The 25793-nt window shown below is 42.2% G+C and overlaps 1 protein-coding gene across 5 annotated transcripts; it reads right to left on the reverse strand.

Annotated features, from left to right (window-relative positions):
- Positions 1-4221: 4221 nt before the first annotated feature.
- Positions 4222-25644, reverse strand: LOC116517547 (acyl-coenzyme A synthetase ACSM5, mitochondrial-like). Of its 5 annotated transcripts, XM_032230562.1 has the most exons (15): positions 25474-25644; positions 23454-23465; positions 22572-22795; positions 21574-21784; positions 19743-19950; positions 17933-18076; positions 16709-16865; positions 14451-14530; positions 13399-13522; positions 10640-10720; positions 9686-9787; positions 8834-8961; positions 8647-8746; positions 6113-6232; positions 4222-4349 (listed from the first exon to the last, which is right to left on the reverse strand). In XM_032230562.1, exons 3-15 carry the CDS (start codon positions 22755-22757, stop codon positions 4239-4241), a joined length of 1752 nt encoding a protein of 583 aa, XP_032086453.1. In that variant the 5' UTR covers positions 22758-22795; positions 23454-23465; positions 25474-25644; the 3' UTR covers positions 4222-4238. The 5 variants fall into 5 exon arrangements, with proteins under 5 accessions (XP_032086453.1, XP_032086455.1, XP_032086452.1 ...); XM_032230564.1 differs by lacking the exon at positions 23454-23465 and having other exon boundaries at positions 25478-25644; XM_032230561.1 differs by lacking the exon at positions 23454-23465.
- Positions 25645-25793: the final 149 nt, after the last annotated feature.

Below are 25793 nucleotides of genomic sequence, written 5' to 3' on the forward strand. Positions count from 1 at the left end.
GTCTGTACCTTTGTTGCTTGTATCCTTACGATTTATATTGATACTGTTTCCTGATTGTCTATTTGTACCCTATGACTATCCTTAAGTGTTGTACCTTATGATTCGTGATGAATGTATCTTGTCTTTTTATTTACATTGAGAGCATCTGCACCAAAGACAAATTCCTTGTGTGTCCAATCACACTTGGCCAATAAATAATTTATTCTATTCTATTACATTCCATTCCATTCTTAACTGTTATTCTATTCTATTCTATTCTATTCTATTACATTACATTCCATTTCATTCTTAACTGTTATTCTATTCTATATCATTCCATTCCATCCTTAACTGTTATTCTATTCTATTCTATTCCATTCCATTCTTAACTGTTATTCTATTCTATTCTTTTCCATTCCATTCTTAACTGTTATTCTATTCTATTCTATTCCATTCCATCCTTAACTGTTATTCTATTCTATTCTATTCTATTCTATTCCATTCCATCCTTAACTGTTATTCTATTCTATTCTATTCCATTCCATCCTTAACTGTTATTCTATTCTATTCTATTCCATTCCATTCTTAATGGTTATTCTATTCTATTCTATTCCATTCCATCCTTGTTATTCTATTCTATTCCATTCCATCCTTAACTATTATTCTATTCTATTCTATTCCATTCTTAACTGTTATTCTATTCCATTCCATTCTTAACTTTTATTCTATACTATTATATTCCATCCTTAATTGTTATTCTATTCTATTCCATTCCATTCTTAGCTGTTATTCTATTCTTTTCTCTTCTCTTCTCTTCTATTCCATTCGATCCTTAACTGTTATTCTATTCTATTCTATTCTATTCCAAACTCTTCCCATCCTACCCTACCCTATCACACTCCATTCCATTGCATTCTTAACTCTTATTCTATCCTATTCTACCCTACCCTACCCTATCCTATCCTATCCTATTCTTTTTTTCTGTTTCCTATTCTATTTTATTCTAAAAACAATCTTTCTTTGAAGCTTGGTTTTCCCCCCCTACTCAATACAATCTTTTGGGGCCTCGGATCTCAGTCCTTCAACGAACCTTTCCCTTCCCTCCTGCCGCTTTCATGCTTTCCCAAAGGCTACTGACACTGAGCTACACTGAATTGCACAATGATCTCCATTCAGACACTTCAAGGTTATGTCTTCCAGAGGGGCCATAACCTGGATGATCTGACAAGATTCCTTAGAACTTTACTGCAGCTTATTCTGACATGAATGTAGCCAATCCTGGCTTTTAAAAAAAAAAGTTAATTTTTTGCAGACGAGACAATAAAAGGGTAGGAATGGTGAGAGATAGAAGAACACAAAGATCCAGCCAACTGCTCAAACAATGCGCTTCGTAGAAGTAATAGCAGTTGCTTAATTTTTTAATTGTGCTAAACATTTACTTATTTCTTAAGCTGCATTTAAACCTATTCATTTATTCAACTTTTACAAGGCTCACTTTTTTTGTTGTTGCAATGGCATTGAACTCTATTAAAACAAGGCATTAAAAATCAGAGGGGAAACATAAAATTAAAGCTAGCATATCCCAAATTCAGTAAAAATACAATCCAGAATGTGGACGATGGTATTCAAAAGCAACTGAATAGCAGACAAAGTTCATAGGTGAAATTCATGATGAATGCAATTGTTACGGTTGGTCACACAGTCGGCCAGATGTTCAGACTGAATTTGACATTTGTATCCACCTATCAAGTATTTCCCAAGGACCTGGGAGAGGCAGGTGTTGGAAGGAAGGAAGGTAGGAAGGAAAAGAATGAAAGAAGGAAGGAGAGAAAGACAGGGAAGGAAGGAAGGGAAAGAGGGAGGAAAAGAAAGAGAACAAAGAAGCAAGAGAAAGAGTGAAGGAAGGAAGAGGAAAGGAGAAACAGAGAAAGAAGGAAAAGAAGTTGAAGGAAAGACAGGGAAGGAAGCAAGGAAGGAAAAGAAGGAAGGAAGGAAAGAAAGATGGAAGGAAGGAAGAAAAGGAGGGAGGGAGGAAAAGAAAGAGAACATAGAAGCAAGAGAAAGTGAAGGAAGGACAGAAAGAGAGGAAGAAAGAAAGAGAAGGAGGGAAAAGAATGAAAGAAGGAAGGAGAGAAAGACAGGGAAGGAAGAAAAGGAGGGAGGAAGGAAGGAAAAGAGAACAAAGAAGCAAGAGAAAGAATGAAGGACAGAAAGAGAGGAAAGGAGAAAAAGAGAAGGAAGGAAGGAAAAGAAGGAAGGAAGGAGAGAAAGACAGGGAAGGGAGGGAGGGAAGGAGGGAGAAAGAAAGGAAGGAAAAGGAAAGGAAAATGAAGAAGCAAGAGAAAGAGTGAAGGAAGGACAGAAAGTGAGGAAAGGAGAAAAAGAGAAGGAAGGGAGTGAAGGAAGGAAAAGAGAAAGAGAGGGAAGATGAGGAGGCGTGTCGAAATTGAAATGTATTTAAATGTGTCTTTTTAACTTGAAACCGATTACTCCCCAAGGATTTCATAATTCTCCTGTCCCATCAAATGATTGATGCCGTGACAAGATCATGGGAAGCTTCACTCAGGACTGCACCCTTCTCTTCTGCAATCTCTCCTTGCATCTATTTGCCCCCCAAAGGTCCCCAACTCTTGTCGGTATCACTGATCCAAAAAACTTCCTTTCCAAACATTTTGATGATTCATAATCACGCCCTACAGTTCTCAAATTCACCCTGGAAAGTCTTATTTATCATTCTAGGACAGCCGTAGGTGAGTTGAGGAGCTTTTCATGAGATTTTTGGAGTTTCTCGATTCGTTTTTTTTTTTTTTTCTGAATCGTGGGATTAAAAAAGCAGGAGCTGAGACAACGAAGGGGTTCAGCCTCTATAAAACACCAATTATATGCACATTCGTGACTTAAAAAGTGGGGGGAAGGACATCCATAGAGTAGGATTTTGTAGGTCTTGCACAAAATAAAGAATTGCTGATGGCCACACTTTTGTCCAGTATATCCTCTTCCAATTTGGATTAGCATGCTGGTTTCTAATACATAATTATAACTCATTTCAAACGTGGAAACTTAAAAAGTTTGTTGAGCTGGGCTTGTTCTTAATATTTGTCCAACTTCTATGAACTTTGTGCCTCATGTCCAAGTTATCCAAGAACACTCACTTTGAATGTTCATGCTATGCTTTGAGAGATCCAAGATAATATTTGGTGTTCTCAATTAAGACGATTTCATTGTTTATTTTGTATTGGTTATTAGCAGTTAGACTTATATACTGCTTCATAGGGCTTTCAGCCCTCTCTAAGCGGTTTACAGAGTCGGCATATTGCCCCCCACAATCTGGGTCCTCATTTTACCCACCTCAGAAGGATGGAAGGCTGAGTCAGCTGAGCGGTGAGATTTGAACCGCCGAACTGCAGAACTAGTAGTCAGCTGAAGTGGCTGCAATACTGCACTCTACCCACTGCGCCACCTTGGCTTATTAGCCCACAGCTCATCAAACGAATAGAATAGAATAGAATAGCCAACGCTGTCCGAAGACGTCTCCGTGGTCATGTGGCCGGCATGACTCAACGCCGAAGGCACACGGAACGCTGTTCCCTTCCCACCAAAGGTGGTTCCTATTTTTCTACTTGCAATTTTTACGTGCTTTCGAACTTAAAGGTTCGAACGTAGGTTGGGAGAAGCTGGGACAAGTTTGGTTTGGTTTAGTTTATTGGATCTATATGCCGCCCTTCTCCCAAGGACTCAGGGCGGCGTACAACATTAAAAAAACACATATTACAAAAGTTAAAAAAAAATTAAATAGAATAGCCCAAACAAACCCAATTAGGATTAACAATAACATTTTTTTAAAAAATCGATTAAAATTAACAATAATCAATAATTTATTTTGTTTTGTTCAGGCCAGTAACAGGAGCTCACTCCGTTAGGGATTCAAACCGCCAAACTGCCAATCTTTCTGATTGACGAGCATAAAATCTATTCCATATCAAATAATGTTCTGTGTCCCCTTTATCTTTTATTCTTAAAGTCAGCCTGTCCATTTTGGCACCATCTAAGATTTTCCCAATTATATCCTCCTCTGATGCGGTGTTCTCGTTTTTCCAATGTTTTGCAAATACTATCCTCGCCGCTGTTGATACATGCAAAACTAGATATGTGGTCCCTTTGTCGTAACTTCAAACCTTAAAACCTTCCAGCGTGGAATCAATTCGCTCTGAATAACAGAATGAATGAAAATGGGACAGCAGAGAATGGGGAAGAAGGGTTTATTTGGGAAGGTCGAGCTGCTGTTTGACTTTGCTCCATTCTTGTTTCCGCAGGACACTCCGTTGAATTTTCCCACCTGCCGTTTTGGGAAGCTCTTGGACAAATTCTATCTGTTCGGGGAAATTAAAAAAAAAGAGGGGTGGAGAATTAATTTTTGCCCCTTTGTGGCAGCGCTGAACTCAAGTGAATTTTGGAGGGAAGGGGGCACGTGGAAATCCCAAGGCGGTTAGCAAGGCAAGGAAATAAAAATGCAATAAAATAAAATATAAAAATAAAATAAAGAAGGCAAAGGGAAATGACTTAGGTCAGTGGTTCCCAAACTTGGCTGGAGAATTCTGGGAGTTGAAGTCCACAAGTCTTAAAGTTGCCAAGTTTGGGAACCTCTGACTTAGGTAAACCCAGCCAAGAATCAGCCTACATTCGCTCCCCATTAATAATGCTCAAAACTCGATTGCGTATTTGCTTCCCAATTCAGATATCTGGCTAGATTGCAAAAGGGACACTTCAATACAATACAAATACAATAGCAGAGTTGGAAGGGACCTTGGAGGTCTTCTAGTCCAACCCCTTGCCTAGGCAGGAAACCCTATACCGTTCCAGACAAATGGCTATCCAGCATCTTCTTAAAGACTTCCAGTGTTGGGGCATTCACAACTTCTGGAGGCAACTTCTGTTCCACTGATTAATTGTTCTCAGTCTCAGGGAATTTCTCCTCAGTTCTAAATTGCTTCTCTCCTTGATTAATTTCCACCCATTTCTTCTTCTTCTGCACTCAGGTGCCTTGGAGAATAGTTTGACTCCCTCTTCTTTGGGGCAACCCCTGAGATATTGGAACACTGCTATCATGTCTCCCGTAGTCCTTCTTTTCATTAAACCAGACATACCCAGTTCCTGCAACCGTTCTTCATATGTTTTAGCCTCCAGTCCCCTAATCATCTTTGTTGCTCTTCTCTGCACTCTTTCTAGAGTCTCCGCAGATTTTCTACATCATGGCGACCAAAACTGAATGCAGTATTCCATTCAGTTTGGAGGGACCTTGGAGGTCTTCTAGTCCAACCCCCTGCCTAGGCAGGAAACCCTATACCGTTCCAGACAAATGTCTATCCAACATCTTCTTAAAGACTTCCAGTGTTGGGGCATTCACAACTTCTAGAGGCAAGTTGTTCCACTGGTTAATTGTTCTAACTGCCAGGAAATTTCTCCTTAGTTCTAAGTTGCTTCTCTCCTTGATTAGTTTCCACCCATTCACTTGGAAGTCAGTGTTTGTTTTCCTTCCCTCTTATCCTTCACTTTTCTTTCCCCCCCTTCTCTCTTCCCCTATTATCTTTACTTTCATTCGTATTTCATATATGATAATCTTAATTTAAAAAAAAAATTGTATAAAGAAAGGGTCTCGGTTAAGACCCTTGCTAGGTCTCCTGAAAAATAAAGAAAGGAAGAACGTGCAAGATTTGGGCACTATAACCTTATACAGGTAGTCCTCGACTTACAACAATTTGTTTCGTGACTGTTCAAGTTAGGATGACACTGGGAAAAAAAACTCATTTATGTTTTTTGAAACTTACGACCGTTGCGTAAATAACATGATCAAAATTCAGATGCTTGGCAACGGACTCATATTAATGATGGTTGCAGTGTTCCCTTTTGCGACCTTCTGATCAAGCAATGGGGAAGCCAGATTCACTTAACGACTGTGGCAAGAAGGATCGTAAAAGAGGGCAAAATTTACTTAGCTGTCTTGCTTAGCAACAAAAGTTTTGGGCTCAAAAGTCAAGTCACCAAACCTCAACTCATCAACCCAGAGCGAAAGCTTCCCTGTTTGCAAAGTTCAATCTCCCCCCACTCCCCCTGCAACTTTCCCGCCCCGACTTGCCTTCCTGGGATATTTATATGGAGCTGTAGATTTTTTCACGTGGTTCTGGAGTTCTTGGATTAAGGCCTCTGGATCGCGGGGTAGAAAAGCAGGAGACAAGATGATAAACGCTTTGACCACCTGTGTGGGCACAAACATACCAAACGGTGAACGCCTTACAAAAAAGGTTGTAAAGTTAGTCCATGAATTGTCTCAATCCTGGTTAGGCTGCCAATGCAGTTGGGCCCACAATTCAAGTCCGGTCTTGTAAATTTTGTCAGAATATTCATGAACTGGAATAGGGCACAGCAACAGGTCAGCCATTGGGGACTTGGCTGGAATAGGATATGGTAACAAGGTCAGCCAAGGTATAGGCATGGCAACTGGGTCAGCCAATGGGATCTATTTGGTGACTGAGAGCCAAGCCGGATAGCGTGGAGCCTGGGCGTGGCTTACCTATGTAGCTCTGAGTCTGTGCACGAGAACTAATCTAGTCTGCTCTCTGAATTACAACTGGAAATCTTAATCTCTCCTCTCTACCACATTGGAAGAATCTGCTGTGGGTATTGTACATTTATTCATGTGTTGTTTTGTGTATAAAGAAGTTAATGAATCCTACTGAATCAGTTATCTGTGTGTGTACTTTCTGGATCTGATTTGTAGTGCAAACTCTGACAAATCACTCAACCGTCTTGCTTAGCAATGGAAATTTTGGCCTATCTTGTCATCATAAGACAATACGTAATTTGTATTTATGTGTTTTTGCCTGTGCAAAGTTTGCAGAGCGAGAGGAGGACAGGCTCTCTGGGAATGAGTAGTAGTAGTAGTAGTAGTAGTAGTAGTAGTAGTAGGAGGAGGATGCCGAAGCAGCTTTGAAAAAAGAAGTGGATCAGATCCGTACCTCCGCAGAACAGAGCTCTCTGCACTGAAACTGAACTGAATACACTCTTGGTATTGTATATATGACTTCATGTGTTATTATATATATAAAGAAGTTAATGAATCCTGCTGAATCGGTTATCTGTGGGTGCTTTCTGGATGTGATTGCTGCATCAAACTCTTGACAAGTTTACTTCCTACTGTAGCTATTTCCCATTTTTTCCCAACAGCTGGCTTCTGTCCGTTCAGCCTATTCACTATTTTTTCTTGCAGATTGGTTGGGAAACGGTTCCTTGGGTGTGATTAACTGCAGGTACTCCCCAATTTATATTAATTTATTGGCATTACATTATAGGATGTTTCTTTCTACGGGTAACATGATTTGTGGAGATCTTGACCATCTTTGAGCTTGCTTGTTGGCTGACAAACATGTCATTACTCAACAATCAGTAGGTGCCGTTACAGAGGTGGAATTTAGCAGGTTCTGACCAGTTCTGGCGAACCGGTAGCAGAATTTTGAGTAGTTTGGAGAACCGGAAAATACCACCTCTGGCTGGCCACACCCCCATCTATTCTCTGCCTCCCGAGCCGCAGATGATCGGGAGGAAATGGGGATTTTACAGTATCCTTCCCCTGCCATGCCCACCAAGCCACGGCCACAGAACTTGTAGTAACAAATTTTGAACCCCACTACTGGTGCCGTAACATCATCAGTGGGAGTGAGTAATGTCACCAAGTCAGCTTTCCTAGTTGAGCTGATGATATTACCTAGTTGGGTAATGAAATGTCTGCAACAAAACAACCAAGCTCAGAGGGCACCAAGAACCCTTCAGTCCAGAGGTGGGTTCCTACCAATTCGCACCTATTCGGTAGAACCGGTTCGTCAAATCTACTGAACTGGTTAGAAGAGGTTCCATCAGTGGACCCGGAAAGCAGGCCACACCTACAGAAGAGGTTCCAAAATTCTTTGAAACCCACCACTGGTCCTTGGATATGATTATTCTACACTATCATGCTCCTATTTATAAAACTCAGGGCCTCTGTGAAAGGTAAGGATGACTACTGCGTTTGTGGTGCAATCAGAACATTGCGTGTGTTGAAGTTGTTTTAACGCAAACCAAAGATGCCTTTAAAAAAAACAAGTTTACATCATATTCTTATGGATGCCAGTGCTGTGTGTGAGGTCATTTAAGGTGGTTCTGACAAGTGTCGTCGGCATCTTCATATCCGGTCACATGGGCGGCAAGCCACTCCCACCAGGTCACATGGGTGGCAAGCCACTCCCACAAAGGAGGCCACACCCACAGAGTAGGTTCAAACAATTTTTGAAACCCACCACTGCTTCAGTCCTCCTCTACCCCCTCCTCCCTCCCTCCTCTGAAAACCCTGCTCACTTCTAGCCCTGATGATATTATCTAGTTGGGTAATGAAACGTCTGCAGGAAAACAACCAAGCTCAGAGAGCACCAAGGACCCTACAGTCCTTTTCCTCCACCACCACCACCTCCTCCTCCTCCTCCTCCTCCCCCTAGCACTGATGATGCTACCTAGTCTGGTAACGAAATGCCTCAACCAAAACCACCAAGCTCAGAGAGCACCAAGGACCCCATAGTTTGAACCTTGAGCTACGGATATTCTCTTCCGTTGGATAATTTATGGCGTAAGGGCCAAGCTTACCTCTCCTCTAATAGGATCTGGGCTACTGACAACAGCGGATTCGGCCACGGCTGGGTGCTCCATCAAAGCGCTCTCGACTTCGAAAGGCCCGATGCGATATCTAAAACAGACGTCGTCATTTTTTTTAACCCTTCTCTGAAGGGTAAAGGTAAAGGAACCAATCGCGGTGTAGAAAAAGAAAACCTACCCAGAGGAATTGATGATGTCGTCGGCCCGCCCCACAAACCAGAAATAGCCTTCTTCATCTTTGACCGCTCTGTCTCCGGTGATATAAAAATCCCCACGTTCTGTGGCTGCCGTTTTCTCTGGGTTATCCTGGAAAGAACCAACCACGAATCCATGACCCAGCATTTCTAGGTTCAACGCCTTCCCAATATGCGGGCTACAATTCTGGGAACTTTTCAGCTAGCGTGGCACATGGATTCAAATTCTGAGAACTGAACGTGAAACATAAAATAATAAGGACCTTGGAGCGGTGGTGAAATGGAATTTTTTTTTACCACCGGTTCGGTGGCCATAGCTTGGTGGGCGTGGCAGGGGAAGGATACGGCAAAATCTCCATTCCCACCCCACTCTGGGCTAGCTAGAGGTGGCATTTGCCAGTTCTCTGAACTACTCAAAATTTCCACTACCGGTTCCCCGAACTATTCAAAGTTTCTGCTACTGGTTCTCTGAACTACTCAACATTTCCACTACCGGTTCCCCGAACTACTCAAAATTTATGCTACCAGTTCTGCGAACTACTCAGAATTTCCGCTACCGGTTCCCTGAACTACTCAAAATTTCTGCTACTGGTTCTCCAAACTACTCAAAATTTCTGCTACTGGTTCTCCGAACTACTCAAAATTTCCACTACCGGTTCCCCAAACTACTCAAAATTTCCACTACCAGTTCTCCGAAATATTCTTCAGGCTCTTCGGCTTTGAAACAGAGATGAGCAGCGCCCCCTAGAGTCGGGAATGACTAGCACATATGTGCGAGGGGAACTTTTACCTTAATCCCATGTATTGAAGTGTACATTTTAAAAAATCATACTTACTGTGTACTTCAAGAAAAAACAGAACGGTCGTTTAGGTTTGATTCTGATGGCTACATCTCCTTCTTTCCCAGGGGGCTGAATATTTCCTTCATCATCAACTACCTTCAGAAATAAAAGCAAAGCGTCCCTTAGGCCGAGGTGGCGCAGTGGTTAGAGTGGTTAGAGTGGTTAGGGTGCAGTACTGCAGGCCACTTCAGCTGACTGCTAGTTTTGCAGTTCGGTGGTTCAAATCTCACCGGCTCAAGGTTGACTCAGCCTTCCATCCTTCCGAGGTGGGTGAAATGAGGACCCAGACTGTGGGGGCGATATGCTGACTCTGTAAACCGCTTAGAGAGGGCTGAAGCGGTATATAAGTCTAACTGCTATTGCCAACTGCTAGGCAAGTCGGGCGGTGTAGAAATGTGACACATACAGTAAATACAAAGTATTGTTCCGATGGCATTTATTGCCCGGGGTCTTCTAGTCCAACTCCCTGCCCAAGGGAGGAATCCTTATGCCATCCTGGTCCAAAAACTCTCCAATTGCCATCGGGAGACCTTCCCAACTGGCTTCTGGAAAGCAAACTCAACGGAGGAAGCCGGATTCACTTAAGGACCATCCAATTCAGTTAACAATGGCAGTAAATAACAACCACGTCAGGGAAAAAAGTATTCTGTTATCTTCTTGCCAGAGACTTTATTTATGTTTATTTTGGGCTCGCAGCCAGTCTGAGCCGAGGACTGATAAAGTTATTTCCTTTTAAGTCTGCCTGCCTGTCGTCTTTGAACGAGCGAAGGAGGGGGGTTCAGAACAGCTTAGCTAGTTTTAAATTATAGTATATCATTTTTCTTTTGGTTGTGACCAGCATAAAGTTAAAAAAAAACATAAAGACTGTGACATAATAAACCACAACATAACAACCAGCCTACGTTTAAAAACCGTATTGTACAGAATAGCAAAATTGGTCCTTCATACCTGGACATCATAGGGTGGAGATGCTTTCCCCATCGAGCCAGGTTTAATTTTCATCCCTTGGACATTTGCACAGATTGTTACCTGCAAGAGACAGGAGGATGAGACACAACCCCTCAGGGCCATGGTGACAATGAGGAGATGGGATCATCAGGCCCAACTTTTGGGGAAATGAAAAGGAATCTGCTGTGAAGTCCATGATGTTCTTTGAGGCTGGTTGTTGGTTTGCAGATGTTTCATTACCCACGTAGCTAACATCATCAGTTCTGCTGGCAGATTTTTTAAATTATTTTTCCCTTCTACAACACCTTACAGTCATTACATCAACATTGTTATGTCATCATACCTGTACACGTATATAATATTTCGCTTCTATATTTATACATCTTTATACACAGTTGTTTATATATATATATATATATATATATATATATATATATATATATATATGTGTGTGTGTGTGTGTGTGTGTGTGTGTGTGTGTGTGTGTTTATTTGTGCTGATAAATAAATAAAGGGAGACTAGTATAGATCTATTTCAAGCTGTTTAGCTCTCATCAGCTAGCCATACCCTTACTGGGATTTGAACCTGGGCTATATTACATACTAGGCAGACTTCTTAGTCATTAGGCCACAGGCTCTTATCCATTATCAGCGAAGCCAGGGTGAAAGGTATCTATTAGATTTTTACAACCCCTAGTAAGCCCCAATTATGGGAGGAAGCTAACTGCTTCTATCATCTGTCAATCGGCTCGTCATAAGAGTCCATCACGACAGAAACCCAATATTTTTACTGTTGCCTTTGTTATATTTGTGTTTTTTTTAATTTGTGCTGATAAATAAATAAAGGGAGACTAGTATAGATCTATTTCAAGCTATTTAGCTCTCATCAGCTAGCCATACCCTTACTGGGATTTGAACCTGTGCTGTATTACATATTAAGCAGTTGTGTTAACCACTAAGCCACAAGGTTCTCCTCCTTATCAGCTGAGCCAGGGAATTAGGTATGTATTTAGTGTCACAAGCTCTGATATGCCCAAATATGGGAGGAAGTGGACTGCTTCCATTCTCTGTCTATCGGCTCGTCACAAGAGACCATCGCAACAGAAAGCCATTATTTTTACTGTTGCCTTTGTTACCTATGTGTTGCATTTGTATGCAGCACAGGTTCAAATCCCAGTAAGGGCATGGCTAGCTGATGAGAGCTAAATAGCTTGAAATAGATCTATACTAGTCTCCCTTTATTTATTTATTTATCAGCACAAATGCAACACAAATGTAACAAAGGCAACAGTAAAAATAATGGCTTTCTGTCATCTCTTGTGACGAGCCTATAGACAGAGAATGGAAGCAGTCCGCTTCCTCCCATATTTGGGCATACCAGGGGTTGTGACACTAAATACATACATACATACATACATACATACATACATACATACATACATACATACATATATGTATATAGTTTTTTGGCTTAATTAATTTTAGTCTTGTTTTGCAGCCATTTATACCAATTGTTCCAAATTTCATAATATTCCGACTCTTCTTTATCTTTTAATTTCAGTGTTAATTTGTCCATCTCTGCACAATGCAAAGTTTTTTTTATCACTAATTCATCTGAGGGGGTATTATTTTGTTTCCAGCGTTGGGCAAATGCTATTCTAGCTGTCGTTAGCAGATGTGTTGATATGTACTTAATTTTCTTTGTATATTTCCCTTTGATTATTCCCAGTAGAAAGATTTCGGGTTTGTATTTTATCTGTTCTCCTGTAATTTCTTGCACCCATTTCCAAATTTTTGTCCAATATTTTTGTGTTTCCGGGCAGGTCCAGCATATGTGATAATAAGTCCCTTGTACTTTTTTACACTTCCAGCAGGTTGGCTTCATGTACATTTTAGCCAATCTTGTTGGTGATAAATGCCAACGATAAAACATTGTGTATATATTTTCTTTAAGTGCTGCTGATCATGTTAGTTTATAATTTGTGTTCCAAGTTCTAATGATGTGCTATCTGTTTATGCACAGTAGCTTGTCCTATGAAGTGTTGGTGGAGGGATACATAGAAATAAATAATAAACTGTTCAAAAGAGACAATTGAAAATGCTAAGAATAAAAAAAAAAAGAAGGTCCTAAGAAGAAAAGGGAGGGAAAAAATTTAAGAAGAAAACTGATCAGGAGATCAACCCTGACTGCTCTTTAGAAGGCCAGATCCTGAAGAGCAAACTCAAATGCTTTGGCCACCTAATGAGAAGGAAGAAGGACTCCCTGGAGAAGAGCCTCATGCTGGGAACGATGGAGGGCAAAAGAAGAAGGGGACGGCAGAGAAGGAGGTGGAGGGATGGAGTCACTGAAGCAATAGACATGAACTTAAATGGACTCCAGAGGATGGTAGAGGACAGGAAGGCCTGGAGGAACATTGTCCATGGGGTTGTGAAGGGTCAGACATGACTTCACAACTAACAACAACAAAGGAGAAAATACTTCCTCTCTAGCAATCAATACCCAGATAAGCAGTGGTTAACACCAGACAAACTATCTAGTAGAAAACAAGGCCCTAATTATGGAGCTACCAAGGAGAAAACTACTCCCCCATCAATACTGATGGGGCAACATACTGAATATAAAACAGGCCACACTCATCAGCATTGATGAGGTTATCTAATTATGTAATGAAATATCTGCAAGCAGACAACCAAGTTTAGGAAGCAGCAGTTGAACATGGCGCTGCAGATATTCTCATTAACTGAAATGAATATATATACCGTTTCAGTTTGTCCGTATGCTTCGTAAATATCCAATCCAGTCTGAGTCTTCCATTGCTCAAACACTTCGGGATTGAGTGGTTCTCCACCAGTCACACAGTGCTTCAAGCTTCTGAATTTATAGCTTGGAAAGAAACAGAGACAATAAATAATTCACTTTTTTCCTTCGGTGGGTTGATTTTGCAAACATTTGGAAGGAAATCTGACTTCTGCTGGCCAGAGAAGAGTAGAGTAGAGTAGAGTAGAGTAGAGTAGAGTAGAGTAGAATAACAGAGTTGGAAGGGATACTGGAGGTCTTCTAGTCCAACCCTCTGCTTAGGCAGGAAACCCTACACCACTTCAGACAAATGGCTATCCAACATCTTCTTAAAAACTTCCAGTGTTGGAGCATTTACAACTTCTGGAGGCAAGTTGTTCCACTGATTAATTGTTCCCACTGTCAGGAAATTTCTCCTTAGTTCTAAGTTGCTTCTCTCCTTGATTAGTTTCCACCCATTGCCTCTTGTCCTGCCCTCAGGTGCTTTGGAGAATAGCTTGACTCCCTCTTCTTTGCCCCTGAGATATTGGAAGACTGCTATCATTTTTCCCCTGGTCCTTCTTTTCATTAAACTAGACATGCCCAGTTCCTGCAACCGTTCTTCCTATGTTTTGGCCTCCAGTCCCCTAATCATCTTTGTTGCTCTTCTCTGCACTCTTTCTAGAGTCTCCACATCTTTTTTTTACATCGTGGCGACCAAAACTGGATGCTGTATTCCAAGTGTGGCCTTACCAAGGCCTTATAAAGTGGTATTAACATTTCACAACATCTTGATTCTATCCCTCTGTTGATGCAGCCTAGAACTGTGTTGGCTTTTTTTGGCAGCTGCTGCACACGGCTGGCTCATATTTAAATGGTTGTCCACTAGGACTCCCAAGATCCCAGAACTTCATAGCAACAGCAACAGAGCAAAAGGAACCCTAGACGATTCCATTAAACGTCCCATTTTCACGTCGACCTTCCTTGCCCTCGTTTTTCATATTTTGTGGCCAAAATAAATAAATAAATAAAATACCCGGTAGCATTGTGCTGAACCATCATCGTATATGCAGTAGGAGCGGTACAGAAAGTTGTGATTGGATACTTCACCAGCGTCTAGAGGAAGAAAATGAAATATGCAGACATGAAGGCAATGTGTTTGCAATGAGAGGTAATATGCAATCAAGATGATTTCTGTAAGATGGAAATGACCCAGGCTCAAGTTGAAGTTGAGTTCCTACAACATGCTAAACCTTAAAATCAATTTTAGAAACAGTCGCTGCATCGGCTTAAAATTCTACGTCCAATAGAAGGAAGGAAAGGAGGGAAGGAAGGAAGTAGGGAACGGAGGGACGAAGGAAAGGAAAGAAGTGGAGGGGGGAAGAGAGAGAGAGAGAGAAGGAGAGATAGTAGGAGAGGAAGAAGAAATGTGGAGGAGAGGTAGGGGAAGAAGAAAGAAGTAAGGAGAGGTGGGTGGAAGGGAGAGAAAGGGAAGGAGAGGAGGGAGGAAGAGAGAAAAAGAGAAGGAGAGAGGGTAGGAAGGAGAAGAAAGAGGGGAGAAGTAGGGGAGAAGGAAGGGAAGGAAGAAGGGGAAGGAGAGGAGGAAGGAAGGAAGTAGAGAAGGAAGGGAGGGAGAAAAGAAAAGAAAGAGAAAATAAGGTGGTGTTACAACAGGCTAGGGATGGTAAACAATACATTCCAAATTATACCTTACATCCTTATAAATGGAGTAATAATAATATAAGAATGGCAAAGAAAAAGAATAACTATGTGAATGTATGCCTATAACTGCATGTAAGAGAATAGATGACAGTAAAAATATAAAGCATAATATAGGTAAATAATACTTGATCATAAGTAGCTAAGTATAAATAAATAAAGAAATGTATATAAAAATGGATAATGAGTAACGAGATTACGAACGCAAGATAGAAATGTATAGAAGGGAAAACACTAGCGGCAAAGAAATCAATTCGGAACTGCTGTATGATATACGATGGAACTTATTGTTCCTATGTTGTTTTTAAGTTATGTGGTTATTTTTGTTAATCTGTTAATGTGTTCTGTTGATGTGCTTATGTGTATAAAATAAAATAATAAAAAAATAGAGAAAAAAAATGCTACGTCCAACAATGTTAGCCTGAGAGTGTTATTTGAGCTTGGTGGTTTTCCTGCAGACATTTCATGACCAAACTAGGTACCACCATCAGTGGATCATCACTCTGGCATTGATGATGTTGCCTAGTTTAGTAATAAAACATCTGCAAGAAAATGTCAGGATAATGATGATTTAAGAGCTGACCGGCTGCTGTAATGAAGCTGCAATAATGAAATGATGATGCAATGAGAATGAGCCAGCAGGGTTATTTATAACTTATCACTTTAAGAGGCTGTATATACAATACAATACAATAGCAGAGTTGGAAGGGACCTTGGAGGTCTTCTAGTCCAACCCCCTGCCTAGGCAGGAAACCCTACACCGTTTCAGACAGATGGCTATCCAACATCTTCTTAAAGACTTCCAGTGTTGGGGCATTCACAACTTCTGGAGGCAACTTCTGTTCCATTGATTAATTGTTCTAACTGTCAGGAAATTTCTCCTCAGTTCTAGGTTGCTTCTCTCCTTGATTAGTTTCCACCCATTGCTTCTTGTTCTACCCTCAGGTGCTTTGGAGAATAGCTTGACTCCCTCTTCTTTGCCCCTGAGATATTGGAAGACTGCTATCATGTCTCCCCTAGTCCTTCTTTCTATTAAACTAGACATACCCAGTTCCTGCAACCGTTCTTCATATGTTGTAGTCTCCAGTCCCCTAATCATCTTTGTTGCTCTTCTCTATAAGAGAGGCCCTGTGAGTAATCTTCTCCAGCAAGTAATATGTCCCAGAATTAAGATACTCACCTTCCAGATATTGGTGAACCAGCATCTATTTCTACAAGCCATGACGGCTGGGGGGTATAATGAGTTATGGTTGAGCAAGGAGAATGTCTGGTTTCCTATTATGCCTATATAAGTACTTAGCAGTTAGCAATAGCAGTTAGACTTATATACCGCTTTATAGGGCTTTCAGCCCTCTCTAAGCGGTTTACAGAGTCAGCATATTGCCCCCAACAACAATCCGGGTCCTCATTTTACCCACCTCGGAAGGATGGAAGGCTGAGTCAACCCTGAGCCGGTGAGATTTGAACCGCCGAACTGCAGAACTGCAGTCAGCTGAAGTAGCCTGCAGTGCTGCATTTAACCACTGCGCCACCTCGGCTCTTGCAGGTCACCTGCATATAAACGGAGATGCTTACATTTAATATGACTGTTGGTTCAAACTTGGGCAGATGATGTACGAAGACACCGGATCCATGGATCCATGGGCCAAATAAGTTGCTCCAGGCAGTTTTTACCCATCCTGTATCCGACGTATTCCAGAAGACAGTTGAGGAAGACAGATTCATCCAGTGCCTGCTCGAAAGAAAATAATAGACAGCAAATCCTTGAATTATGACCACCGTTGAGACCAGAACGTTCATGGTTCATCAAGGCGATTGTTAAGTGAGTCACACCCAATGTTTTGATCTTTTTTTTTTGCAATGACTGTTATGCAAATCATGCAGTCGTTAAGCGAGTCCAGCTTCCTCCGTTGACTTTGCTTGTTGGAAGCCAGCTGGGAAAGTTGCAAATGAAGATTACATAATCTGCGATGCTACAACCATTGTCACATGACCAAGAGGATGCTACGACAGTCATTAAGTGAGAAGACTGGTTGTAAGACCCTTTCTTTCAGTGCCGTTATAACTTGGAACTGTCACTAAGCAAATGGTTGTAAGTTGAGGACTTCCTGTTATTTGGCATCCTCGCAATTTGTCACTAAGCAGAGCAACTGTGCAATGAAAGCCTTGTTTTGGACTCATAACGTTGATCATCACTGCATGTGGTCCTCAACCACAACTGAGCCCAAAATCTAGGTTGCAAAGTGAGAAATTTATTAACGTCGTAAATAAGTCATCAAAAGGGGCAAGCTCGCTTAACAAATTGCTCAGTTAGCAGCATAAATTCTGGGCTCAATTGTGGTCACATGTCAAGGACTACCTCAAAACCACTCAGAGTTGCCTTGACGTGAGATGCGGGGCAAAAAATTAATTCAAGTTAATTCAAGTTGATTCAAGTTGATTCAAGTTGATTCAAGTTGATTCAAGTTGATTCAAATTGATTCAAGTTGATTCAAGTGAAGTGAAGTCAAGTGAAGTGAAGTCAAGTGAAGTCAAGTGAAGTCAAGTGAAGTCAAGTGAAGTCAAGTGAAGTCAAGTGAAGTCAAGTGAAGTCAAGTGAAGTCAAGAAGTCAAGTCAAGTCGTGTTAAGTCGAGTCAAGAGTCAAGAGTCAAGAATCAAGAGTTAAGGGTCAACAGCCAACAGTCATCAACAGTCAACAGTCAACAACAGTCAACAGTCAACAGTCAAGAGTAAGCCAAAGCCAAAGCCAAGATCTAAGTAAACAATCCAGGCCTCCAAAAGCATACCATGATATTTACCTAGCACTGGATGAGAATCCAATGCCATAACTGGAGTGGCAATGCTCCACCATTTTGGGCGATCCGGTGCTGCCGCTCGTAAAGTAGATCAGCATTAACTCCTCACTTCGTGACCTGACGCAATTGTGGTCACCCGAGGCTTCTCTGGAAAAGAGTCAAGATTGATCTTGATGTGCAATTTGATTGGAAAGGGACATTTTTTGGGGGGAGCAGAGGGTTTTCTTTCACAATTGGAATTTATGGGTATTCATGAATGGAATTTCGGGGGGCTTTCTCTGCATCTGGAAGGCATCATCATCATTAACTCTTCCAAGGAATTGAGGGCATCTTAGTCAAGAATGCAATGCAGGTATTTATGGAATGTGGAACAGATGCTTGCTAAAAGAACCAACTTTGCTTCTTATTTATTTCTATTTAATTTATACGCCACCTTCATTATTTTTATAAACAACTCAAAGCAGTGGACACACCCATTACTCCTTCCTTCTCCGATTTCCCCCACAACAACAACCCAGTGAAATGAGTTGGGATGAGAAGAAGAACGGTGAGAAGAAGACAAGGTCACCCAGCTGGCTTCCATGCGTAAGGCAGGACTAGAACTCCCAGTCTCCTGGTGATTGACCCGAAGTCACCCAGTTGACTTTCACGCCTAAGGCAGGATTGTAACTCACCATCTTCTGATGATTGGCCCAACGTCACCCAGTTGGCTTCCATGGCTGAGTCAGGACTAGAACTCCCAGTCTCCTGGTGATTGACCCAAAGTCACTCAGTTGACTTTGCGTCATCTAAGGCAGGACTATAATTCACTATCTTCTGATGATTGGCCCAAAATCACCCAGTTGGCTTTCATGGCTAAGTCAGGACTAGAACTCCCAGTCTCCTGGTGATTGACCCAAAGTCACCCAGTTGACTTTCACGCCCAAGGCAGGATTGTAACTGACCATCTTCTGATGATTGGCTCAACATCACCCAGTTGGCTCTCATGGCTAAGTCAGGACTAGAACTCCCAGTCTCTTGATGATTGACCCAAAGTCACTCAGTTGACTTTGCATCATCTAAGGCAGGACTATAATTCACTATCTTCTGATGATTGGCCCAACATCACCCAGTTGGCTTCCATGGCTAAGTCAGGACTAGAACTCCCAGTCTCCTGGTGATTGACCCGAAGTCACCCAGTTGACTTTCACGCCTAAGGCAGGATTGTAACTGACCATCTTCTGATGATTGGCCCAACATCACCCAGTTGGCTTTCATAGCTAAGTCAGGACTAGAACTCCCAGTCTCTTGATGATTGACCCAAAGTCACTCAGTTGACTTTGCATCATCTAAGGCAGGACTATAATTCACTATCTTCTGATGATTGGCCCAACATCACCCAGTTGGCTTCCATGGCTAAGTCAGGACTAGAACTCCCAGTCTCCTGGTGATTGACCCGAAGTCACCCAGTTGACTTTCACGCCTAAGGCAGGATTGTAACTGACCATCTTCTGATGATTGGCCCAACATCACCCAGTTGGCTTTCATAGCTAAGTCAGGACTAGAACTCCCAGTCTCTTGATGATTGACCCAAAGTCACTCAGTTGACTTTGCATCATCTAAGGCAGGACTATAATTCACTATCTTCTGATGATTGGCCCAACATCACCCAGTTGGCTTTCATAGCTAAGTTAGGACTAGAACTCCCAGTCTCCCGTTTTCTAGTCAGATGCCTTAACCAGGAGACCAAAGTGGCTTCTCATGTGTTCCAATAAAAATAATACTCCAACCCAGAAGATGGCGATGTAGTTATAACTTTTATTGAACTACGTACTGCAATAAGTCCTTGAAGTTCAGCCAGCCATCTCTGCCTCTGTGGGACACAACAAGCTTGGTTTTCAGAAATTGGCATTCAGCTGTGCTCGAATCCACAGCAAGGACGGATTGATCGGCCACAACGATGCATTTGGCTTTGGAAGCTTGAATTCTATAGGAAATGTCTTTCGCTGTTAGCTGAGGGGTTCCAGGAATAAAAATAATCCCTGTGAAAGAAGTAGGGAAGAAAGCGATCAGAGAGACCAATATGAAGAGTCCATGTCATAGATAAAGTGAAGTCGTAAATGTAAAAGTTCCCCTCGCACATATGTGCTAGTCGTTCCCAACTCTAGGGGGCAGTGCTCATCTCTGTTTCAAAGCCGAAGAGCCAGCACTCTCCGAAGACGTCTCTGTAGTCATGTGGCCAGCATGACTCAATGCCGAAGCCGCACGGAACGCTGTTCCCTTCCCACCCAAGGTGCTCCCTATTTTTCTACTTCCATTTTTTACGTGCTTTCGAACCACGAGGTTGGCAGAAGCTGGGACAAGTCACGGGAGCTCACTCCGTTACACGGCGCTAGGGATTTGAACCTAGATAGATAGGATATTCTTTGGCATTCTTAGGAAAAGTGTCTCCTGGGACACCTTAGGAATGTCCACTAACACTCTTAGGAAGAGAGTCCACCAGGAAACGGAGTAACAGAAGAACAGAGTTGGAAGAGACCTTGGAGGTCTTCTAGACCAACCGCCTGCTTAGGCAGGAAACCCTACACCACTTTAGACAAATGGTTATCCAATCTCTTCTTAAAAACCTCCAGTGTTGGAGCATTCACAACTTCTGGAGTCAAGTTCTTCCACTGATTAATTGTTCTAACGGTCAGGAAATTCCTCCTCAGTTCTAAATTGCTTCTCTCCTTGATTAGTTTCCACCCATTGCTTCTTGTTCAGGTGCTCAGGTGCTTTGGAGAATAGTTTGACTCCCTCTTCTTTGTGGCAGCCCCTGAGATATTGGAAGACTACGATCACGCCACCCCTAGTCAGATTTAACAGATTAACAGAGTTAGAGGACCTTGTAGGTCATCTAGTCCAACCCCCCCCCCCAAAGCAGGAGACCCTACACAATTTCTGACAGATGGCAGTCCAGTCTCTTCTTGAAAGCCTCCAGTGAATGAAGCTCCCACAACTTCTGAAGGCAACTTCTGTTCTTTTGGTTGAGTGTTCTCACTGTCAGAAAACCCCTCCTTATTTCTAGGTTGAATCTCTCCTTGGTCAGTTTCCATCCATTATTCCTTATCTGGCCTTCAGGTCCTTTGGAAAATAGCTTGACCCCCTTCCTCTCTGTGGCAGCCCCTCAAATATTGGAAGACTGCTATCAAGTCACTCCTAATCCTTCTTTTCATTAAATTAGACATACCCAGTTCCTGCAACTGTATTTTATATGTTTTAGCCCCCGGTCCCCTAATCATCTTTGTTGCTCTTCCCTCTACTCTGGAAGACTGCCATCATGTCTCCCCTTCTTAGGAATGTCCACTGGCCCACTTAGGAAGCAGAGGCTAAGGCAGGGGTGAAATTCAGCAGGTTCTGGAGAACCGGTAGCGGAAATTTTGAGTAGTTTAGAGAAACGGTAGTGGTAATTTTGAGTAGTTCAGAGAACTGGCAAATGCCACCTCTGGGTGGCCCCAGAGTGGGGTGGGAATGGAGATTTTATAGTATCCTTCCCCTGCCATTCCACCAAGCCACGCCCACCAAGCCACACCACGCCCACCAAGCCACAACCACAGAACCAGTAGTAAAAAGTTTTGAATTTCACCACTGGGCTAAGGATTATCTTCCTTATAACATTTACTAACCTGTTCGCATGGAAGCCAGAGCTAGTAGCCACCACTCCGGAATGCGGGGCAGAACGATCATAACTTTGTCCCCTCGTTCTAAGCCACATGGACCCAAGAGGACATTGGCAGCTTTTCGAGAGAAGAAAGCCAGCTCCTCAAAGCTCCACTTCACCTCTTTGTTCTGACCGTTGACCCACCAGAAGGCTGGGTTGCCCGCTCTCTTCCCATCCTAGAAGGCAACTCAAGAAGTTAAAATTCACGAAGGGGCAGCTGAAAACCTATCCTAATCCAGACAAGATCTGGTGATCAACTGCAAATGAAAATAAAAGCTACCCTTTCCCCCTGAAAATAAGACCTCCCCAGATATTAAGCCCAATTGGGCTTTTGAGTGCATGCGCTAAAATAAGCCCTCCCCTGAAAATAAGCCCTCCCCTGAAAATAAGCCCTCCCCTGAAAATAAGCCCTCCCCTGAAAATAAGCCCTCCCCTGATAATAAGTCCCATTTTACGCATGAACAGCTGTCCCCACTATTTCCTGGGGAAGGGAAAGGGGGGAACGTGCCCCACGGTGCCCCACATGCACCTGTCAGACACGCGGGAACGGCCTCGCACAAGCCCCTCTCACAAACCCTAGCTACTGCGCCCCTTCTCTTAGTAGCGGTCGCAAAAAGAGCAGGAGGCCCGGGGACGCAAGAGTGTGCCAGAAACAGAGACAGAACTTCCATTCTATATTTTCTATTCTGTTCCATTCCATTCCATATTTTCTATTCTATTCTATTCTTAATTTCCATTCTATTCTTAATTTCTATTCTATTTCTATTCTTAATTTCCATTCTATTCTTAATTTCCATTCTATTCTTAATTTCCATTCTATTCTTAATTTCTATTCTATTTCTATTTCTATTATTTCTATTTCTATTTCTATTCCTATTTCTATTCTATTCTCTCAAAGCTTGTGTGCTTCCAACAATAACTTCAGTTGTGGTCCTTTCCCACAAAAGGAGTGCAAAATGTTACCTTTTCCTCTTGGGTCCATTTATCTACCACGTCGCTTGCAAAGTTGAAGTACTCGGGCACTTCCTGGTGGCCCCGATTGACAGCTTCGTAATACGAGGGGATCAAAGAAGCTACGTATCGTTTTGCTTGGTGAAGAAACACCCAAGGGGTCTTCCGATGCCCAAAGCACTTGGCTAAGAGTTTCATGATCCCTGTTTGAGATCAGCAATCCGGGGCTTGATTTCCTGCCAAAACAGGGGAGGGGAGGGGAGGGAAATTGGAGAATGGGAGTTTCTGACTCCCTACCCTTAGCTGCACCTCCTTCTCCGCCAGCATTCCTCCTCGGGGCAATTCACCTCTGACCTTTCTTCTTGGCTGACACGTCCCCACCCATCCACCCCAGCCAATGGGCCACCACTCTGCCCCACGGGCAGGGCAGCCAAGAGGTTTATTAAGTGCTGGAAGAAGGCTAGGATGGGCCTCCCTCACCTATACACGGACTCTTTAGGTATAATTACTGATTGTACAGTTATAGAGACTAACTTGATTTTGCATTTAATAACCGCAGCAAGACTGTTGGTGGCGCAATACTGGAAGAAGGAAGATTTGCCTACTATTCAAGAATGGACATTAAAAGTAACAAACCTAGCAGAGATGGCTAAAATATCAGCATATCTCAAGGACCACTCAAATGAGAGATATAAACTGGAGTGGAGAAGATGGGTTGACTATACTCAAAATAAATACGGGACTAAGAAATTCCAGATAGTTTATGACTGAAGAAACAAGGAATGATATAATCTGTTTAGAGTTAGCCTAGCAAAGAGGAGTTAAAGCTCAAATGAAAGATGATACTAACTATCTTTAAGTTTATTTTAGAACATCTTTGTTGAAGATTTATACCCTGTATTGGTTCTGGAAAGTTGGGGGGGGAGATTGGGGGGAGGGTGGGGGGGAGGGGAGGAGGAGGAGGAGGAGGAGAAACAAAAAAGGAGGAGGAGAAGGAGGAGGAGGAGGAGGAAAGTAAAAGAAAGGAGGAGAAGGAGAAGAAGAAGAAGAAAGGAGGAGGAGGAGAAAGAGGAGGATAAGATGAGATAAACATTTGTAAAACTTTTTTTTTTCAAAAATTTTCAATTAAAAAAAATTGTGTCTTAATTGTACATGTACACTGTACAGCGTTTTTACGGAGCTCCGGATTTTAGAGATGACATCACCATTCGTAAACCGGAGTGAAATATAAAATCTAGTCATATAAATCAAAGGAAACTAAACATGCAAACTTAAATAAATACTGTAAATCGTGGGATTAAAATTCCATAAAATTACACAAATTGCACTGCGTTTCAGGTTCATAAAGGTTAGGTCAAACAGGGCTGCAAGGAGGTTTTGCTACAGATGCAAAGTATGAAGTATATATCCGATATTGTTTTTCTTTTTAAAAATTTGGTTTTGTAAAAAAAATTTTTTTTTTTTAAAATCCCACTTTGAGCTCCAGGGGCCCCGGAACAATGTACCGGCTGCATCCCCCTCTCCTCATCCCTTGCCCATGTGCTTCAGCGAAGCAGGGTTCGTAGTATACATAATTGTCTGCTACAACATCCTACCTGTCAATCTCTACTTCGGCTTCAACCACAATAATACATGGGAGAACAATAGATAGCAACTGAAAGTAAACCGCTCCAAACTCGATTGCAGAAAATAGGACTTCAGCAACAGAGGGGTCGACGCCTGTAATGCTCTACCTGACTCCGTTGTTACATCCTCAAATCCCACAAAACTTTAACCTTAATCTGTCCAGCGTGGACCTCACTCCATTCCTAAGAGGTCCGTAAAGGGGGCGTGCATAAGCGCACCAGCGTGCCTTCCGTCCCTGTCCTACTGTCCCCATTTATTTGTACTGATTTCCTGTGCTCATGTCCATGTTTATACTTATACCTGTTATCTCGTACCTGTTTGACAAACTAAATAAATAAATAAAAGATTCAGAGCAATGGTTCAAAAAAATCAAGCTGTTTCCTAAAGGCACCACTAGATGGCGCTTTGCCACTCAGGACCATTCTAAACTCTGGCGGGAACCATTTCTCCCCCCCCCCTTTTCCTTTTATCTGAATTCCTTTCTATTTACTCTTTTTAGATTAAAAAAAAACCAACTGTCCCTTCCAGGATCTTTGAATGAAGGATGAAGTGCGAGAACTGTTATACAGAGTTAGAGACAGTCCACATCAAAGGAAATTTCAATGCAATACAATAGCAGAGTTGGAAGGGACCTTGGAGGTCTTCTAGTCCAACCCCCTGCCTAGGCAGGAAACCCTATACCGTTTCAGACAAATGGCTATCCAGCATCTTCTGAAAGACTTCCAGTGTTGGGGCATTCACAACTTCTGGAGGCAAGTTGTTCCACTGATTAATTGTTCTAACTGTCAGGCAGAGATGTGCAGACAAGATAGATGATAGATAGATTGATAGATAGATAATAGATAGATAGATAGATAGATAGATAGATAGATAGATAGACAGACAAGATAGAGAGAGAGAGAGAGAGAGAGAGAGAGAGAGAGAGAGAGAAATAGACAGACAGACAAGATAGATAGATAGATAGATAGATGATAGATAGAGAGATAGAGAGACAGACAGACAGATAGATGATAGACAGACAGACAAGACAAGATAGATAGACAGACAGACAGATAAGATAGACAGACAGACAAGATAAGATAGACAGACAGACAGACAAATAACCTGAGCCCCTTTTCTTTAAAGGAAGATTGAGAAGCAATGAGAAAAATCCTGATAGTATCTTACTCCATTTATGCCTGCAAATGTCCATGATTTAAGGACAAAGAAGACGTCAGCATGACTTCTGGGCTCGTTTTGAAGAATATCTTGGACGTCCCGCAAATCTAGAATGCTCGCTTGAACTTACCAACCTCCAGGCTTCTAGAAGTGGGAGGGAAGACTTGACGGAGTAGGCTTTGCAGCGTAGCTGCCCAAGACATCCAGTTGTGCTCCGTTCATCCTCATCTATTGTGTCGGGGATGGAGCTTTTTCAAGAGAAAAATAGGAAAGAGAGAACTGTCCGTCAGGGGAATGGTGCAAGAGTGATGGGGCAAAGTCCTGTTTGGCTTCAGAGCAATGACCGAGATGCAAATGACCATCTCATGGTCCATCTCAACTGATGAGGACACAGATAACATTTGAATGGGGGAAGAGGGAGAAGAGAGGAGAGAGGAGGAAAGGGTAATG

The sequence above is a fragment of the Thamnophis elegans genome, chromosome 14, assembly GCF_009769535.1.
Source record: "Thamnophis elegans isolate rThaEle1 chromosome 14, rThaEle1.pri, whole genome shotgun sequence".
In the NCBI taxonomy this organism is placed as follows: Eukaryota; Metazoa; Chordata; class Lepidosauria; order Squamata; family Colubridae; genus Thamnophis; species Thamnophis elegans.